At 35.9% G+C, this 21,778-nt stretch overlaps 1 protein-coding gene across 19 annotated transcripts in view; it reads right to left on the bottom strand.

Moving 5' to 3' along the window:
• Positions 1 to 21,778, bottom strand: part of rims1b (regulating synaptic membrane exocytosis 1b) — a 120,821-nt gene that overhangs the window by 95,972 nt on the left and 3,071 nt on the right. For 15 of the 19 annotated variants that reach the window (XM_089132206.1, XM_089132223.1, XM_089132219.1 and 12 more), the window contains exon 2: positions 4,133 to 4,346. In XM_089132206.1, coding sequence (XP_088988332.1) covers positions 4,133 to 4,346 — 214 coding nt within the window. Of the gene's footprint in view, positions 1 to 4,132; positions 4,347 to 6,703; positions 6,917 to 21,778 lie in introns of those variants that run through there. The other 4 variants (XM_089132222.1, XM_089132218.1, XM_089132221.1 and 1 more) reach the window with 2 other exon arrangements.

Below are 21,778 nucleotides of genomic sequence, written 5' to 3'. Positions count from 1 at the left end.
ACTGTTAGCAACTCCACACCCCTGACACTGCATGCCCGTTGTACGTGGCACTCCAGCCGGTGCCAGAGGCATCTGTGAATACTACAGCATGCCTGGACACCTGTTCCAAAGGGACTCCTGCAGGAGCGAGGGGTTGGGATACGGTGGACGGTTCCACAAGAGCCCGATCCTGTCGGCGGCACAGGAAAGTATGTCCCATGCCATGGGGGAGGTTTGGATTGAGACAGAGGCACGGGGACTACGCCCCTTTGCAGGAACGAGAGTCTCGACCATAGCTCCCCGATGGTCATCTTCCCACAATGGGTACATGATTCATCTACAAAAGCTGCCTCAGCGTGTTTGAGGCCCAGACACACGCGGCAACGATCGTGGCCATCCCATCACCCTAGGTAACGACAGCATCCAGAAACACACATATAGAAAGTCATCTTTAAAAAGACGCATTCTATCAGTGTAAGCTCTTTTAGGGACTGCTCAGGGTTCAGTAGTGCTCAAGCACGCCGTCACTGCAAACACAGACAGGAACAGTAGCGGAGTGGCAATCGGGAGAGTCGGGAGTTTTCCCGGTGGGCCGGTAGTGTTACGAGGCCGCGAGGGCCGGCCCGGTCTGATAAAATGTATTGGAATTGTATTGGAAGTTCGCCATGGCCCAAGCTAAGGGAAGAAAACATTTTTTTTTTTTTTTTTATAACGGAGCATATATTTGCACTAAATGCCTGTCTTTACAGCAAAACGACACCCGTCTTAGAACAGCCTCAGTGGCGTAGGTCGTAAGGCGTGAAGTGTTTGAATGCAGCTTTTTGATGCGCTGAACGCGAGTTCGAATCCGCCTTGCCGAACTCTCTCTTCTCCCTTTTCCCAACACAGATATGTAAAGATGTAAAATGTAAAACCTAATTTTATATTTTATGTTATATTTTGCCAACGAACTAAAATTGAAAACATATGGCGTTGCGCCATTATAATAACTGACATTAGAATAGCATTTTGTTCTGCGTGATTACTTTGCTCTCGCGATCATCTGGTGTTTTCTCCTAAATAAAAGCTCAAGGGTTTATTTCTTGCAAGTGAAGAAATTAGGACAAAAGTATTTTAATTTTCCTATATTATAGTGTAATGTAGGTTAAACTATACTTTTGAAATACTCATTTTCATTTACACATTTATAGGCTATAAATGGATTTTACAGTACGTCATAGGAATAATTATAAATCATTATTACATTATTATAATAATTGTTTGGCATCCTAAAACACCATTGATAATGTAATGCAAACTGAGACTCTCATAACTAAAAAAATATTTGAGCCCTCTTTATTGTCCTGGTACAAATTAATGTTTTTTCTTTGTTCAACGAGCAGTTCATGGGTCTTAATTTCGATCTCTCAGAGAGCATGAGATTGATGCATTATAACCTTAAAATGTCCAAAATTTTCTTGCGGGGGAGCATGCCCCCGAACCCCCGTAGAGGCACAGAGTCCACCCAACTACTTTTAGAAAGTACTATGGGAAAGAACGACCATTTATGAACTTTACTCCAGCATACTAGTACAACAAAGTTCCCTTTGAATCATTAAAACTGTAAATGCTATTGGCTAATCGTGCCGGCGACGAGGGCCGGTGGTCTATGAAATTTCCCGGTAGATTTTTTGGTCCCACTCCGCCCCTGGACAGGAATGTGCACCTGTCTGTGCGCTACCTCTCTCGCTGGCAGGTCTTACCAGCTGTAAAAACAGCTTTTAAGCGCTCTGAATGCCGCACCTTTCCAGCTGGGTCATGAATTATGTCATAGTGACTGTCGGAAAACCAAGGATAATGAGGAGATGACGCAATGAGGAGGGATATTAAAATTAAAAATGACATTTGGTAAAATGCAAGTACACAAGTGAAACACTGTGCTAGTGATTCTTGGATATTTTAATGTAAAAATCTTACATATTGTGCCTTTAATAGCTAGTGGTAACAAATAAACAGTTAATATTATAAATCTTTATTGTTACCAAAAAAAATTTAATTATTATACATGGGTGGCCATGTGACTGGTCTGAAACAGAGTTTACAATGCATTTAAAGAAAACATTGGGATCAGTTGTTTTATTTGTGATAATGCAATGCAACATGACAAATTGTGTGGAAATATTTTTTAGACAGGCAGTCAATAAAAAGAAAAATGAACTAGGGGTGGGCGATAATACCAAAATCAGTACAAACACAGATGCCCAAAGCCATCTGCAAACTTGGTCTTACGACAGATACCACAGGTAGGTGCATCATCTTTATGGACAGCCTGCTGTCATTTAGTTTCTGCTCTAATCTTCTTCACCTGCTCCTTATAATGATATTTATTTTTTAATTTTACAAAGAACCAAATTACATGAATTACTTTTACATTTATTATTATTAATGTACTGGATTCAGTCAAGAGCAGTTATTTTCTCAATTATTTGATTAACTTTAATGACAGAGAGCAGCAAATATCTTAGGGTGCTGTCACTAAAATAGTGAATGCAGGGATCCATTATACTGATACACATCCAGTTTACACCCAACTGTTTACTTTCACTTGAGACATAACCGACGGTGTTTACATGAAGATGGGCATTTGACATAATTGTGTGTGTATTCGACCATTCAAGCGCAATTAGATGTGAAAGAGATTTGAATTCATTATAGCATGCAAGAGACGCTGTTTCTGTGTGCGCGCTTCAGCTGTGTCAGTGCAAGAACCACATTGAGTTCTTTTTCACAGCTTATTGTACTTAATAACTCTTTTTAACATCAAGAACGTCGCAAATTCACAATCGCTTTCTGAGAGAAATAGCTTACTTTGTGCGTGCTTTGGCAGTGTGCCAGTCAGTACAAGCACTGCACAATTCATGCCTTTTAACAAAAAACATATGCAAAAACAAGAGCGAACTACCGAAATATTAACTGATTATTTTATAATCCATTCCACGTGACGTTAACTCCATCAATTGCACCTTTAAGTCTTATTTTAAAAACATGTGTAATATTAAATTATGGTTTAATGTCATCATTTTTGTAAAGCACTTTGGGGCAATGTCTGTTGTTTGAAAATGTGCTATATAAATAACGTTGATTGCTTGCTTGCTAATCATTGTATGATTTTTCCTGTGAGCTTTTGATTTCCTATGCTTTTTTTTGTTTGTTTTGTCTGAAGTGTAAGAACAAACTTGATTCAGAGGAGTCTCTCATGTTTCATTAAAAAAATATGTCATCTGTGTTTAGAAGGTGAACAAAAGTCAAGCAGGTTTGGAACAACACAAGAGTGAGTAATTGGTGAAAGAATGTTCATTTTTGGACTAACACTACAAGTTATTGCTAGACAATGATCTAAATCTACACATCCAATATCAGCTTAAAATTGCCAATACTGGACAATTCTTAAAATTGTGCCAGTATACTGTGCATCCCGAATATAAACAGCATTGTAAGGTTGAGCTGCTTTAAAATACTTTGTCATATTACTAGTATCCACAGAACACTGCTTTCAGAGTCCCCCCGTTACTATTCCTTATTGAAAACTTTGGGTAGGGACAGTAGGGGACCTCACCCAGCTGGGGAGGACGGAACTAAGGCAGATTGTTCCTCAGCATGCCCAGTGAGATGAGTCCAATCTCAGGTAAGTCACTCTAGAGGAGGGAGGGTGTCTTTAGAGACAGCAGGCAAGGATGAGCTCTTAAAATAGACCCTCACATGTTGTGCTGCTGGAAACAGTCCCACCTTACCCTGCTGGTGCTTTGTAAAGTCAATGAAGATTTCACTCAAAGAACGGAGTCTTTATAAAGCTCAGAGGAGCTGTGGGTGGTTTGGATTTCGCAGTTTATATCTGTAGACTTGTTTGAATAGAAGAAACCGAGATTAACTGTTTGTATTCTGAATTTGGATTCGCCAATTTGCTAAATTCTATGATTTATACAGATTCAGTAAATTCCTCAGCAGTGAATCAATCAAACAACTGATATGTGGTTACAAACAATAAAAAACTAAAGCAAGCATAATTAAACAAATTAAACATTCAAATGGTAAATTATGTGTCAATGGAAGTGACTCCACAGTGAGAAAGACAACATGGAGGATGAGAAGAAACAAGCAATGAAAGGGTCCTTACATTATTTGAACGCAACGACACTCTTCCCCCGCAGCGGGCACAGAACTTGGTCTGGCAGTAGGAACACAGATGCCCACAGCCATCTGCAAACTTGGTCTTACGACAGATGCCACAGGTAGGTGCATCATCTTTATGGACAGCCTGCTGTCGTTTAGTTTCTGCCCCAATCTTCTTCACCTGCTCCTTATAACTCTCAAACTGCTGGTGCAGTGTCCTGACAGACAGAAAATATGATGGGGAGAAAGAGAGAAAGGGAAAGGAGGAGTGTTTGTTAGTTTGTTTGTATTATTAAAAAAATTACAAATAAAACTAATGAAATGTAAAAAAAAAAAAAAATTAAAAAAAAAAAAATTGAAAATGAAAAAAATAAAATAAAATAGTAGATGAAAACCTTAAGCCAAAATTAGAAATTAAGAGTTCAGATGCAAAAGCCTCTAAATGCCATTTGAAATTTTTTTCTTTAATGATGATTTTTATCGAACTTGTATATTTAAGTTCAGTAATTTCACTTAAATGGCAATGATAATTACCTATTAATTGTTATTTAAGTGAAATTACTGAACTTAAATATACAGGTTTCATAAAAATCATCATTAAAGAAGAAAATTTCAAATGGCATTTAGAGGCTTTTGCATCTGAACTCTTCAAATGTTTCCTTGGCAGCTAAGTGAAATAAATACGTTTAAGATGAAGCACTAAAATTAATAAAAGTAAATAAAATATCAATTAAAGCTATAAAAAGACAAATGCACAAAATGACTAAAACTTCGAATCAAAATACAAAATATTAATAAATGGTACATACAGTAAATACACTAGAATAGATCCTCCGCCAACCCAGGTACCGCATAATAATACATTAAAGGGTTAGTTCACCCAAAAATGAAACTTATGTAATTACAAATGTTTAACTGAACACAGTTTAAGATATTTTAAATTTAGTCCAAGAGTTTTCTGTCCCTCCATTGAAAATGTATGTACATACTGTCCTTGTCCAGAAAGGAAATACAGACACCATCAAAATGGTCCATGTGACATCAGTGGGTTAGTTAGAAAATTGAAGCATCGAAAATACATTTTGGTCCAAAAATAACAAAAACTACAACTTTATTCAGCATTGTATTGTCTTCCAGTTCTGTTGTCGAGCCGCGTTCAGTGACGCTGCTGACGTGTTATCAGTGTGCCCAAGCTTCGTTTACAGTGTAAGTGAGACGCACGCTGTAAACAAAAAAATCTTCGCAAACATGTCTAAGGATTTCAACTCAGAGGAAGACTTGCAGTTTTTTTTGCCCAGCCATATTTATTTAAACCTGAATACACGGACACACCAGATACACGTCAGCAGCGTCACTGCGGACTCGTGAACGCGGATTGACAACAGAACCGGGAGAGAATACAATGCTGAATAAAGTTGTAGTTTTTACTATTTTGGGACCAAAATGTATTTATGATGCTTCAAAATATTCTAACTAACCCACTGATGTCACATGGACTACTTTTATGATGTCTTTATTTCCTTTCTGGACAAGGACAGTTTACCGTGTATACATTTTCAATGGAGGGACAGAAAGCTCTCGGACTAAATTTTAAAATATCTTCAACTGTGTTCTGAAGATGAGCGGAGGTCTTACGGGCTTGGAACGACATGAGGGTGAGTCATTAATGACATCATTTTTGGGTAAACTAACCCCTTTATATAGCATTTAATGTGGCTTTTACTGATCATTTTTTTTGTCTTACACTTTAAAATGAATATTTTATACTGTATATCTTCTTCTTAGACCCCTAGCAGTAAGTACCTACGGGGATTCATGGACGTTTTTTTTAAATCTTCCAAGAACCCAACAGGTAAACATTGTTGTATTGTAGTATTGCATATTACTAAAAATGCAGACAACTAAACAACTAAAAGTTTTATTTTCAAGATAAAAACGAACACATGGAAAAGACATCTTGGCGACATACATGAGCTATGTGGGTGATGGAAAGTATTTAGCACATGTACAACATCATATTATATCGATATATATCATTATATATTATAAATGAGTCACATAGTGTGAATCAGTCTGTAAAACCACAATTAAAATAATCCATCTGAATTGTAACCTGACTCCACTTTGTTTGTAGTCTCCCTTCACTGGAATGAAATTAAACTGTTAATGAATTGCCAATGAGGCGCTGCTGTCTGCTTAAAAAAGATGGGGCTTCATTCAGAAACATTTCTCAAAGGAACAGCACATTAGCATAACAGTTCTTTTATAGCAAGTGGTTAGCAGCTCTAATGACCACGGTAAAGACATTAAGACATTTAAAATGATTCCCCTGAAAAAAAGACAGCTCGTTGTCAATTGTGAATTCCTAGCATGCATTTTCCCTTAAAAGTTGCCTCCAACACTATTGGCTGACAGGTAACTAAAATGTTCATCTTCACCTTCTAACCAAGAGCTCACTGTTTAGTTCAACCCTTTTACAACGTTTATCATTTGAAAATGAGTACACATAGGCTATACTGCAGTAAAAATTATTCTTCAAAAAATAAAATCCGCGAAAGCAAATGGAAAGCATCACCTCTGTTTGTGGCGAACAGCCATGATCTGCAATTTCCTCTCAAAATCCCAAACCTGCACAAAATATCGACTCCAGAATCCACTGAAACTCTCTATCAAATGTCCCACAACTTCTGGTCTCCATGGCTGAAAATGCTAGCATTCTCTCTTGCTTGCCCACATTTACAGCTTCCCTTCTAGAATCAGACAGCAGACTGCAGTCCCAGGTATCTGGATGGAGGTTGTGACTTTGGGGAGTCTTGGCTTGTGATGCTATATTACGCAGTGAGGATGAAACCATTACGTGGGAAGTCGAAGGCGTGGCGACAAGGATGAATCATTGGCAGGAGAATCAAAGAAAAGAAAAGTGACCTCTTTAAGGTTATGTGTGGATATGCTTAAGAAGATTTATGGACATTTCAAGTGCACTATACACATATTGAATGACATCTTGAAATGAAATCTTTTAAATAAGATGACAAGACAAGCATGAAAAATGTGTTTTTTGTTTTCCAGAAGAATGAAGATTCAAAACATGAAGTCTTTATTTAGGGAAGTCAGACAAGCACTATTAGGCAAATTGAAGGAGTAGTTCACTTTTTTAAAAAAAACTTTTGCTGATAATTTACTCACCCCCATGTCATCCAAGATGTCCATGTCTTTCTTTCTTCAGTCGAAAAGAAATTAAGGTTTTTGATGAAAACATTCCAGGATTTTCTGCATATATTGGACTTCAATGGGAACCAAATGGTTCAAGGTCCAAATGAGAGATTCAGTGCAGCTTCAAAGGGCTTTAAACGACACCAGACGATGATTAAGGGTCTTATCTAGGACCCTTTGAGTCATAACTTGAAAAAAGATTCATTCATTTTGATAAACGAGTTCGAAGAACAGAGGAAGGCGAGCATTTGTGCTTATAAAACTTAAACTTTTTTATTTATTTTTGAAATTACCGATTGTTTCGCTAGATTAGACCGTTATTCATCGTCTGGTGTCGTTTGAAGACCTTTGAAGCTGCACTGAAACTCTCATTTGGACCTTGAACGGTTTGGTTCCCACTGAAGTCCATTATATGGAGAAAATCCTGGAATGTTTTCATTAAAAAAAAGCTTAATTTCTTTTCGACCGAAGAAAGAAAGACATGGACATCTTGGATGACATGGGGGTAAGTAAATTATCAGCAAAAGTTTTTTTGTTTTGTTTTTTTTTTGTTTTTTAAATGTGAACTACTCCTTTAATAAACTTCTTTAAGTTCACAAGAGCTAGATATTTACTGGTAAATTCTAACCTCGGAGAACTGTCAAGTTTGAGAGAGTTGAGGCGGATAAGTGCTCTCAACTGGGAACAACTGTCATGGTATAGCAAGGGACCAGGTCTCTAAGCATCATGGGAACACAAGTAAGCTAGCTCTACAACTCTTAAAAAAAAACAAAAAAAAAAAAACATCATTATTTACTTGCTCTCATGTTTTTCAAACCTGTGTGACTTTCTTCTGTAGAATTGGCCTATATGGTGAAATGTTGAAGAATATGCTGGCCAAACATTACCATAAAATAAAAGTCAATGAGGAATGAATCTATCATCTTTTTTTTGGTTGCACTCCCTTAATTTATGCTTATTCAAACAAATAAACCAAAACATTTCATAACAATTTTCTTTGACTGTGATACAGTTACAAAATTATAGAATACCAATCATGAGAATCACCTTTGAGACAAATTTGAATGACAAAAACTTAAGGATGCCAGATGCTTAAGGTAATGTGTGTGTATGTGTCACATTTGAAAGTGTGGGTTGAGGTGAAAGTTTAAGATTGCTTTGTGTGAGAAACACTGATTATTTTCCCCTTTAGTGATTTGTTAATCACTGAGATTAGCTAACCGAGACAGTGAGTTGAAATTGAGAACTATAGATCAGTTCACACTTCACAAAGAATCATTAAAATCGGTTTTGTGAACTAGATCCATCAACTCACTGAAAAGATCTGACTCAGAAAGAATACTGATTCGTTCACAAATCAGACATTGCTACTTCTCTCAAGAACATTCCAAAGAGAGTTAGGCTAGAAATCAAAAGTTTCAGTGAATAAACGTCAGACAGCCTGCTCATCATTCAAAGTTATTGGACTACTTTGATCATGTGTTTTTGTCATTTTAACCTTGACAGCCCTGGTCCTCATTCACTTTCATAATATAAAAATCATGGCCAGGATATATTCTTCTAAAAAAGAAAGAAAGAAATTCACAAGTTTTAAACAACTTGATGGTGAGTGAATCATAGTAGTACAATTTGTTTTAGATGTACTACTACTTTAGCACTGAGTTGTTTAATATGATCTCACACTGGACAAGAAACACAATTGTTAGAAAGCTTAATAGAAATGTACAATTACATTTTCAGGTTTAAATTACAACCTGAATTGTTCTGCGTTTCTGTGATGTGCCTCAAGTTAGAAAGGTTGCTGATACTGAAGCTAAATCTAGATCCACCGATTCACGACTTGGCTGGTCATTGGAACACAGTAAAACCATCAATACATTTCTGTTGGAACAGACTGAGGTTAGCTCTGGTGGTTGAACTTTGGTCTTTTTCTACACCTTCACAAAAGGCAACACAAGTCCTAAAATAGTTGCTTAACTCCACACCTCTGATTCACATTGAGGTATACTTAAAGGATTAGTTCACTTTTGAAAAAACTTTTGCTGATAATTTACTCACCCCCATGTCATCCAAGATGTCCATTTCTTTCTTTATAAAGTCGAAAAGAAATTTAGGTTTTTGATGAAAACATTCCAGGATTTTTCTCCATATAATGGACTTCAATGGGAACCGGATGGTTCAAGGTCCAAAAGATAGTGTTAATAACAGTTTCAGATGCAGCTTCAAATGTCTTTAAACGACACCAGACGATGAATAAGGGTCTTATCATGCGAAACGATCGGTTATTTCAAAACTTATTCCAAAAATGTAACTTTTCTAAGGACAAATGCTAGCCTTGCTATATTCTCTGAGGCTATATTCTCTCTTGCTATATTCTCTTTTGGAACTTGAACAGTCTGGTTCTCACTGAAGTCCATTATATGGAGAAAAATGCTGGAATGTTTTCATTAAAAACCTTAATTTCTTTTCGACTGAAGAAAGAAAGACATGGACATCTTGGATGACATGGGGGTGAGTAAATTATCAGCAAAAGTTTTTTCAAAAGTGAACTAATCCTTTAAGGGGGGGGGGGGGGGTTGACTGCTTTTTTTCTTTGCATGATTGTATTCGGGGTGCAATATAACATGTATTTGTGGTTTGTCTTATTTTTCATAAACTTCACCTTTATTGTCGGCAGCGCTCTCCTCTGTCCCCTGAACGAGCGGTTCACTTCCTGATTCTATGAAACCACTCCCTCAGAAACAGACAGTGGGCTCAGATTGGTTAGTTTGGGCCAGTGTGTTGTGATTGGCTAAACTGTCGCTCACATTGTCCGGAAGATTAAGAAACGTGCATGTCATGAGCTCCGGTCCAGATGTAAATATGTGTTGAACTGCAGTATCAGTTTGAGGCAGAATCAGACCGAGAAAGCGGCAATAAAGAGAGGCAAACAGAACCTTACCACACACTGCTCTTACTAAACGTTTCTGAATGATAATTTGCTACATTTTTTAACTTTATACACGTTTGTTTTACACAATAGCATCTGACTGGCAACAATAGCAACTGACTGGTTACTAATGTTATACTCAAATGCCGTTGGCAAGTTTACGTTCTTAATCAAATCGAAAATAACATCATAAAGCATATATATATATATATATATATATATGAAAAATACATTTACAACATTAGTACTTATACAAAATTCAGGTCCATAATGTTTGTACGCGTTTGTCGTAGACACAAAATAGCATAACTAGTAGCCTAGTGGCTATAAAGCCAGCGCTGGCGTTTGAAAAAAATAAAACACAAGGCTACGTCTGGAATTATACATGCAAATACATTTAAAATGAACTGCCCATGTGCAAATGTGATGCAAATGTGTGGGTTAGTGACGTCTAAAACCCAGCTGTAGTCCCAATCGAGTCGTTTTTGTAGGCAATATACTTCCTGATTTTTAAAAGACGATATCTCTGCTTACACTGAACTTTCAGCGCTGCAACTTTGCAGATACTGTTCATGCATCAACAGCAAGATTACACACTATTTAAAATGAAAAAAGTGAAATCGCAATCAACCCCCCTTTAATAAGACTGTCTATTTAATTTCATGTTGTTTTATATTTTATTCGTTCATTGTTTATTTTGTTGGATTTTAGTAGGACATGGTCAGAAAACTAAATAGTTATCTGCATGATGCCTGCTGCCCTTGGGCTCAGTGATGTGACTAAAGGGCAAAGTTGTCTATTTTACAGGATCAGGTGACTAAAGGATCAGGTGAAAGGCAGAATACAAATGTTTTTAATAAGTTAGACATTATACAACAGTTTCAGGGTATGTTTTAATGCTGGTAACATGTCCCACACAAACCTATAATCGTACCACATTTGATTTGTTTGATGGTGGTCACCCTAACTTATTATTGTGTCAAACTACCTATTGTGAAAATTATCACTTGTGTGTGTTTTATTGTTAAATTAAAAGACAAAGGCTGAGGAAATTATATAAGTCTGAATAAGGAAAATCCCCTCTAGTATCTGTATACTACGTACAGCAGCTCCTTATTGCTCTAGTTTTCAAGACCCATGCATAGCCTTAAAATGCCTCTCAGACTCTCTCTCTCTCTCTCTCTCTCTCTCTCTCTTCCTCTCTCTCTCTCTCTCTCTCAGACATGGCCTAGCTAGTAATTATCACCCGTTGATTACATCAAAAGGGTAGTGTGAGCAAGACAGCAATGAAGGATGGACAGTTGGATGAATACATAGGGAGAGGGAGAGAGAGAAGGAGGACAGGGCAGAAAAGGGAGGAGAGCAAAGAAAAGGGACTATTTCCGTCTCACTGGCTGCCGCCTCGCCTGGGTGTCTCTTTTTTTCCCTCTATTTTTCACAAATTAATTAAAAGTGTCCAGTTGGATCAGCACTCAGAACCCACATACACACAGAAAAATAGCCACACAAACATGACTCAACCCCAAGAGGACTTCCCACCCATTTACGCTTTAAATGAGTTTACAGATGGAAAATACAATTTGTAGAATGATCAGTAGTTACACAAAGCTAAAAATGAATGTCTCTTCCAATATAGCCTGGTTAAAATTATGCACATCCATTATAACTGTGTATAAATATCAGAGAAGTTCATTCATAAAAGTAAAATCTATATTTTCACCCACCATTATACATCCATTTGAAACTAGATACAGAGGAGCGGAAAGAAAGATAAGTATCGATCATTCAGTCAGCTCAGGAGTTAACATCTATTCTTATCCATCAAAAGATAGGAAGCAATATAAAAGTAGTTATAATGAAGGAGAAGCTGTAGTCACCATGGCCAATGGTTACAGAAAACAATGTTGCATAAAGTAGCCAATTGTCATACTTACAGTAGGTAAATATTAATATAAAATAAAAAGTATACATTTACAGAAACTGGCTCAAGTAAAGATGTACTTATATTAAAGTAAAAATAACTGATATTAAATCTACCAAAGTATCAATATATATATATATATATATATATATATATATATATATATACGTATATGAAGAGTTCAGATGCAAAAGCCTCTAAATGCCATTTGAAATTTTCTTCTTTAATGATGATTTTTATCAAACTTGTATATTTAAGTTCAGTAATTTCACTTAAATGGCAATGATAATTACCTATTAATTGTTATTTAAGTGAAATTATTGAACTTAAATATATAAATTTGATAAAAAATCATCATTAAAGAAGAAAATTTCAAATGGCATTTAGAGGCTTTTGCATCTGAACTCTTCATATATACACACACACACACACACATAACCGAGCACTGTCACTGATTAAGGATATGTAAGAATTGACTTGTAGACAACTTGTAGTCAGAAGTTTAATACTTTAGATTAATACTCTATACACTTGATTGATTCTTAACATTGTTTCATCATAGGGTAATGAATACTCATAATATGGGACCTCTGGCTCACGTGAAAAGATTGTGGGAAGAGGAACTGTCTATAGGAATCTCTGAGGATGTATGGGAACTTATATTGAAAAACATTCATTCATCTTCAATATGTCAAAGACATCGAGTGATTCAATTTAAAGTTGTTCATAGACTGCATTGGTCTAAAGTAAAACTGGCAAAATTTAAATCAGACATAGATCCTCACTGTGATAGATGTGAAGCCGAATCAGGTACTCTGTCTCACATGTTTTGGCTCTGTCCAAAACTTGAAGTTTTTTGGAAGTCTATATTTAAATTTATTTCCGACACTTTGGGGACAGTCATAGAGCCTGAAGCCATGATCTCTGTATTCGGCATTGTACCGCAACATTTTCACTTAAATCAAAACAACAAAAGCCTCATAGCATTTACTACTCTTTTAGCTCGACGGCAGATACTGCTAAAATGGAAAGATAAGCGCCCTCCAACTTTCAAAATGTGGCTTATTGATCTCTTGTACAATCTTACCATGGAAAAAATAAGGTATGCTACAGCAGGCTGTGCCTATAAATTTTTTGATATCTGGCAACCGGTTCTGGACCAAATTAGGAAGGTGGATCCCTCTCTACTCTCAACTTCAGAGGAGTAATATATTGTACTTGTGCTTTCTTCTCTAAAACATGTAAATGAATGTTTTTTCTTCTTTTTTTTCTGCTTTTCAAATTAATATGTGTATTTGTGCAACAGGTGGGGATTGCTCTTGGGTGGGTGGGTTAACATAAAAAAAAAAAAAATGTATTGTAAAAGTGTATCTTATGTTTGATAAGATTGTTCAATAAAAAACACTTTGAGGAAAAAAAAAACATTGTTTCATCATATGGATGATCCATGAATCCATGTTTTTATGCTATCATGACATGAGTCCCTTGTTTGTCTTGAGCAGTTAAACTGCCACTGTTCTGTTCTTTAGCTCCTGCACGTTTTATAGAGCACCTTCTGCATAATTAAACCCTTTCCAGCAGTGCCCAGGAGGAGGTGGCTCACAGCAGTCCTGAGGTATAACCACTGAGGGGCTGATGGGAGACAATGATGACTAGACTGCAAGAATGGCTGAGGACTGGAGAGGACACTGAAGAGAAACACGGGGACTGACAGAACACATTAAATCCATTGTAACAGTTTGGAGAGGAGGTGGGAGAGGGAGGCTGGGAGGGGCCAACGGGTCTGATGAAGGCAATTCGGATTCAGGCAGAATCAAAGGAAGGTATGGGAATCCTCTTCTCCAAACAAAAAACAAACGGAGATGAGTTGTGACATTAAGTCTATTGGTTGAGCTGGAAAGTGTCTGACTGATCTGAGTAAGCCCTCTCACTGTTTTAATGGTGCCTCAATGTTTACACTTTTGGTGGAGATAAACTCATAAATTGCATACTAATGGGCTCTATGCACGGCGGTATTTCCGGTGAAGATGTAAGGATGCTCGATAACTTCCGCCGATCGTAGAGTCCAATGCAATACCGAGAATTTATATTGAATTTTATACTCCATGGTTATACTAAAGAAACGTTAGTCACAAAAACAGATAAAACAGACAGCCCTCGTTGCGTTTTTGCTTCTTTTTAAAATTATATTAAATAAAAATAACTATATATAAAATTACATCTAAACGTATGTACGTTTGGTTTCAAAGACGGAAGGAACGGTAAATTTTGAAGACTCTGCCATAATCCCGTTTTCCTCCGCTTTAATCTCCACAACCAGAAACGAGCATCCTTGCGTCCAATACGGAACTTATGCGTGCATATAGCCCATAGTAGTTAATAAACAATAAACTGGGTTAAAAGAATGTATGTTAACATAAAAAAGTATTCATAGTTCACCTTTAAAGCTACACTGTGTAAGTCTCTTAGTTTATTCTTAGCCAAAAACACATGTGCTCATTAATGTATATTTACTTCGTTCAAGTAATAAAGTATTCTCACGAGTGTATAATATGCCATTGAAAATACATACGGGTAAGGGGTTTTAATGTCGGTCGCCATGTTGCCCCTCCATCTTGAAAGTACATTAGCCAAAGAGGGACATACCCGTTAAGTCAAGCTTCGCCTTTTGGGTTTACGTTGAGTTAACACTCATGGACAAGGTCGAACCGGAAGCCATGTTAATCTTGGACTACTATGGCCACCGTAGGAGTTAAAACGAAATCGGAATTGAGAGGAACAGAAACTAATAGGCTGTTTACACCTGGCCAGTTCATGCGTTTTCTCAGATCGGATAGCTATCGGATTTCTCTAAAGGGTCCAACACGAATAACAAACAGCACTAGCACTCAGATTGATCTAATATTTAGTAACAGACCGGAGAGAATTATAAAGACATATAATATGATGACAGGGTTGTCCGACCATAATATGGTGCTTATTTCTAGAAAATTAACGAGCAAACGATTTACTTCACATGCCAGTAATAATAAGGAATTCTTTGGTATTCCAAAAAATAAGCAAAACGAGTTTAAATCAGTAATTGGAAATATGAACTGGGAAGATTTGGTATCATCTAATATAGATTTAGAATTATCTAGTCAGATCTTTACAGAAAAGATACAATCTACAATTAGTGAATTTTCAATCAAGATGAAACACAAGTACAAGAAACAGTCCCTTCCCTGGGTTAATGACAATATTAAAAAAATAATGAAGGAAAGGGATAATGCTCTAAAATTAGCAACAAGATCAAAGATGGTGCATGATAGAAATAAATTTGTAATGTTAAGAAATAAGGTAGTAAGAGCATTAAGGAAAGCAAAGGCAGATTTCTTTATCACAATTATTGAAAACGCTCACGGTAACTCAAAAATAATATGGAGACAGATTACAAAACTGAGTGGTCAAAAGAATATTAAAACAAGTCCAACTGAATTAAAGATTAATGATACACTTCTACAGAGCCAGATTGACGTGGCACAGGCCCTTAATCACTATTTTGTTGAGTCAGTGGATAAAATAGCCCAAAGTTTTACTGTACAACAACCTAATCTACAAACAATTAATGCAAGTGACACAGCTGTAGTCTTAAGATCAGTAACTAAGTTAGAGGTTGAAAAAGTGGTCATGTCATTGAGGTCCTCAAGGGCTAAGGATATTTATGGTATGGATACACTCTTCCTAAAAGAAATTAGTTCCTCAATAGTCAACCCTCTAACATATATCATTAATAAATCAATAAATCAAGGGATATTCCCTAGTTCTTGGAAACCAGCGGTTGTGGCTCCTATATTTAAGGGAGGCGATGCTCGCTTACCTTGTAATTATAGGCCCATTAGTGTCCTACCTACAATATCAAAGGTTTTTGAAAAAAATAGTGGCCAAACAAATTATTGATCATCTTAATAATAGTTCCTTCCAATTACATCCGATGCAATTTGGTTTTAGGGCAAATCACTCAACAGAAACTGCTATATGTTACTTTACAGAAAAGGTAAAAGCATTAATGGATAAAGGTGGGATGGTGGGGGCTGTATTTCTTGATTTACAGAAAGCATTTGATACTCTAAACCATAATAATCTTTTGCAAAAACTGTATGATTTTAACTTTTCTATACAATTTGTAAATTTAATCAAATCTTACCTTTCTTCCCGTTCTCAATTAGTAAGAATTGATCATTTTAAATCTAATTCATTAGGTCTATCAACTGGTGTTCCACAAGGGTCCATATTGGGCCCAATACTCTTTAGCATGTATATTAATGATTTACCCAAGGAGTGTGAACAATGTAATATCTTAATGTATGCAGACGATACAGTCATCTTTACAAATGGTAAAAATGCAGAAGAGATTGCAAAAAAATTGACAGACGTTATGGTAAAAGTTACATCATGGCTTAATCAGAATTCTCTGAGGTTAAATGTGGCAAAAACAGTTTGTATGTTCTTTTCTAAAGGACATAGATCTGATAAAAAACAGGACATTTTTATTTCAGGAGAAAGAGTACAAGTTGTTTTAGAATGTAAATATCTAGGGGTACATCTGGACTCCTATCTTGGTTTTAAAACTCACGTAAAAAAAGTTTGCAAAAAGATTAAATTTAACTTGGTTAATTTTAGGTTCATTAGAAATTGTTTATCAAATCAGGCAGCAAAGATATATTTCCATTCTATGATTCTTTCTCATGTCACATATTGTTTGACAAGCTGGTCAAACACACATTTGATAGTCCTAAAACCATTAGAATCATTATACAAACAAGCACTAAAAATTTTAGATAAAAAAGAATTTAGTTTTCATCACTGTCACATTTTAAATAAGTATAATCTGTTTAACTGGGAAAATCTTATCAAATTTAAAAATGTTTGTTTAGTTTATAGGATTATGCATGGTTTGGCTCCACCTCCTTTGGCAGATTTTATTAAATCTAAATCTGTTGAAAACAGAATTACAAGAGGTGCAATTAGAGCGGATTGTATAATTCCACGTAGGAAAACATCGTTCGGTCAAGCTGTTTTCTCATACAAAGCTTCACATCAGTGGAATACAGTACCTCAACCAATTAGAGAGTGCTCATCATTTAACTCTTTTAAGCTTAATTTTAAGAAATGGCTTCTACATAACCAACACTGTGAACATTAACGCTGCTCCTCTATTATTATTATTATAACCTTATTATTAATTTTATTATAGACCTATTCTTTCATACTTAATTAAATTATATTTAGTTTTTTTTTTTTTTTTTTAATTGTATATCCAAATTTGTATATGTCTGTATATATATATGCAGTGTCTTTTTGTATACTTCTAGTTTTATGACTGTTGTATTGCTGTAATTTTTAACTCTTTTTTTTTCTAGTTAAGAGCCTAATAACATCTGGCAAAGGGACTACCAATGAAAACTAGCCTTTGGGCTAATTTGGGTACATTTACATTTAAGAATGTTTATTAATGTACACTGTCCCTTTTCTAAATAAATAAATAAATAAAAATAAAAAATAAATAAACGATTCCATTTACACCTGGCCACATAAATGTGTTTTTGCAAAACTGATATAAATCCGATCTTCAATTCCCGCGCTATTTACAGATTTAATGATTTGCACGTTGCCGAAAGCCACATATGAGCTGAATTTTTATTGATCATCGGCTAATTTCAAAATCAGCAAAGACAGCAATAAGAGAGCGGCAACAGCACTGGTAAGAACATTTCGTTTCTTTACTTTTAATGAAGATGATAGTGTTAAGCGTCTGCGTCTTACTTTCACTTTGAATTGCGATAGATTGCGGCGCGTTGGCTTGATAGGCATTCAGTTGCTCATCAGAGGTGATGCGTGTCGCAGTAGCGCCGTCACATAAATAACATGACATATAGCCTATAACACGCTCTCACACGTTTATTTTTGAGCATTTTTGGGAGGAGTAAAATTTACATATGTGGTTTCAACAACCAGATGCATTTACACTTGTCCAGTTTCGTCTGGAATGCGGCCCAGACCACCTTCTGATGGGGTTTGAGCGATCGGATTCAAATCCGTCTCAAATGTGTTTCGGGGGGCATTTACACCTGTTCTTTTCACGATCGGATAGCTATCCGATCACAGAAAGCGCATGAAGTGGCCAGGTGTAAACGGTCCCTAATATTCACTGGATGGTCATATACCTTTTCACCGCTAGATGGGGGTAAAAATCACACAGTGTAGCTTTAAGTACTGCTGGAAAATTGCTTCCACTTTCTTCTCTTGCTCATTTACTCCCATGATCTGGCACTTTAACAAAGACACATCTGTTCTGTTAATCATTAGGCAAACAGCATAAACTATATGCTATAATTTTCAAACTTTTATTTTACAGTATTATTATAAGGTTATTATATATCATAAAGAATTATATGTGGGTGCAAGTTCCATAAAAATATAATGCCTGTTTAGTAACTTGGAAAATGACAAAGCACCTCTCACATTCTCTTTAGAAAATGAACAAATTTATTAACTAATATACATTTGATGCAAAAGAGGAAAATCCATTAACTACCTCGGAAACTCTCTCAGTTGGCAGCAATTCATGATGATAAAAGTCAACTATATCCAGCCGTCTCATATAAGAAATAGTTATATTGCATGTATGATTCTTTTAAGAAAGCCCTGGAATTAAAATAATAGCGGCATCTTTTATCATGTTTGTTGATTGTGTTTGTTGCTGTTGGAAAGTTTGATGTATTTATAGACTGCTAAAAGTAAAAAGCTTTAGTGCCTTTTGTAATGGACTCTCTATGCCTATATGCCTACTCTCTTATTCTCTCTTTATCTCTCTCTCTCTCTCTCTCTCTCTCTCTCTCTCTCTTACTCACTCACTCACTCACTCTACCTTTATTTTTCGATATTCACTGACAAGACTTCCGGTTTCCTTTTCTGAGTTGAGTGGTTTTAAAACTATTCTTCAAATATACAGTATGTGTAGGTATAGCCATGTATATAGGCCTATATATGCAGCGAGCACGTTGATTGATGTGATGCCATTTGTGATTGTATTGGTGAGCATTGCTGTGGTAAACTGGGGATTTCTCTGACTGGTTATAGACACACACACACACACACACACACACACACACACACACACACACTATTCCCGGGCAACCTATGGAGAATGCTTGTTTATTAATCTTTCATGTTGTTGAGTGCTAAAAAAGCAACTTTTCTCTCCATTTTTTCTCAGACACTTTTACTCTTTTTACATCATGTCAGAGAATGCCCTGTTTTAGGCATATTCCCAGAATTTCATGATTGCTAATACAAGAGTCCTTCAAGACCGTGAACTACAGGCCATAACAGTACTGAATCATGATCAATCATCCACTAGTCTCAAAGGAGGTAAAATGACCTTAACACTTAACACATGTGCAAACATGAAATGTCTACCAACCGGTTGTTGCAATTATTAACCAGTCAATTCAGTGCTTAGTCAGGGCAGTTTTAATGTTAAAAGAGCATATGAACCTCTTGACATCTCAAAGCAAACAGACTCATAATGCTACAAGTCGACTCTTGCCCTCACACAATTACATGTAAGTGAGAATTCATGAGGGAAGGTAAAAAATAAACAGGTAAAAATAGGCCGCAAACATCTAGAGAAGCCCATGACAAGCTAAATTTTTGAATATTTCAGCAGTGACTTCCAAGTGTGAGCTATTTTCAGCTTCAATTCATAATTTAATGCCTACGTTTTTCCTCCCAGAAACCATGAAACCTTCCTTATATGCTAAGAAAAAAAAAGAAAGGAACAAGAAAACATGATCCAACAAACTGATCTTTTCAACAAACTGATTTTGGTAAGACACATTATCTTTTTATAAGGGCTTTTCTTCTGCAACAAAGATACTGCTTTGGGATTGCAGTCTGGCAAGAGGCAGTTCTCAACAACTGAAGCTGCTTCATAAGTCTAGAAGGAAAAATGGCTGCCACTCTTTCACTAGTAGTCACATTGGAAAATAAACAACAGTAGTAGCTCACAGTCACCACTGAAAGCCAGTTTGATCCTAGCCTTTGAATAATCCTAAACCCTAATACAACTGCAAGCTGGATGCAGAGTTAATGACTGTTCACTGTTCTGGACTGGTCAAGGAAGAACAGCTCTCCAATGAATGAGCTCTGTGAGGAAACAGGTCTTGTCGTCATAATTTCTGTTATTTTTACTTAATAGTTTTAACTTAATTTTCTTCAGCATAAATACACAAGCAGGCTCACTGGAAAAACATCCTTGTGCCCACATTTCTGCAAAAATATATTTGCACATGTTATATTAATGTGAATGTGGCAGTTACCATGGCAATTATGAAATTAAATATCCGGTTCACATTTGAAAATAACATACAAAAAATATTAACAAAAATAAACGTAAAATAATAACTCATTTGTTGAAGCAAACATGCCACTTTAGCTTGCTTATTCTTTGAGCTCTTTAATCATGACTACCAAACAAGTTTACTACGTCACTCAGGAAAGCCAAACATATCGTGAGCTTAGAATTATAAGGTTCTATCTCCACTTTTGGTCGAAATTGAGTTTTTGACATAATCTGATCCATTAGGTGTATATTAATGCCTGTGTGGTGTTATTTTTGTAAAAAAAAAAAAAAAAAGATTAATAGATAAAGCTATAATAGAAGATTATACTACATAACAGTTTTGCCAGCTGGGATGTAAAAACTTTGATGCTCAATATCTCAGAACTACCCTAAACGGAGATAGAACCTTATAATTCTAAGCTCACGATATGGAGATGTCAAAATGCATATTAACAAATCATACTCTTTGTGTTTTAAGGTTATAATATAGTAGCGTCCAAGGAACCACAAGAAAAATAAGTGTTAGGCTAATCATAATTTCGTGAGCTTAGAATTATAAGGTTCTATCTCCGTTTAGGGTAGTTCTGAGATATTGAGCATCAAAGTTTTTACATCCCACCTGGCAAAACTGTAATGTAGTAAAATTTTCTATTATAGCTTTATCTATTAATCTTTTTTTTACAAAAATAACACCACACAGGCATTAATAAACACCTAATGGATCAGATTATGTCAAAAACTCAATTTCGACCAAAAGTGGAGATAGAACCTTATAATTCTAAGCTCACGATTTGTGTTAAAAGGAATACAAGTTGTCAGTATTTTACTGCCACTAGTGCAGAAGTGGACAACGTAAACAACTCCATTACTTGAGTGAAAGTATAGATACTACTGGTAAAATATTACGCCTTTACAAGTGAAAGTTGTAAAAACTGATTTTTACAATCTTACTGTAAAAGTAGAGGAGTCCTTCCTTTTATAAGTACTTAAGTATCAAAAGTAAATTTCCTTTTATGTCAACACATTGTTTTATTGTTAAGTGGCTTAAGCCAGTCAGTAATGCTACATCCGACATGCTAGCATATATGACTATACCTTAAACTCAAGTAAATGTACTTTGTTACTGTCCACATCTTCATTTTAGCTGGAAACTGCAGAGAATTGTATTTATAAGCAAAAGTTTTTTTCATTTAAGTTGTGC

This window comes from Pimephales promelas, chromosome 6 (genome assembly GCF_988280905.1).
Source record: "Pimephales promelas chromosome 6, fPimPro1.hap1.1, whole genome shotgun sequence".
Classification (NCBI taxonomy): domain Eukaryota; kingdom Metazoa; phylum Chordata; class Actinopteri; order Cypriniformes; family Leuciscidae; genus Pimephales; species Pimephales promelas.
The sequence above is the reverse complement of the archived record's forward strand: the minus strand, read 5'-3'. Positions and strand labels throughout refer to the sequence as shown.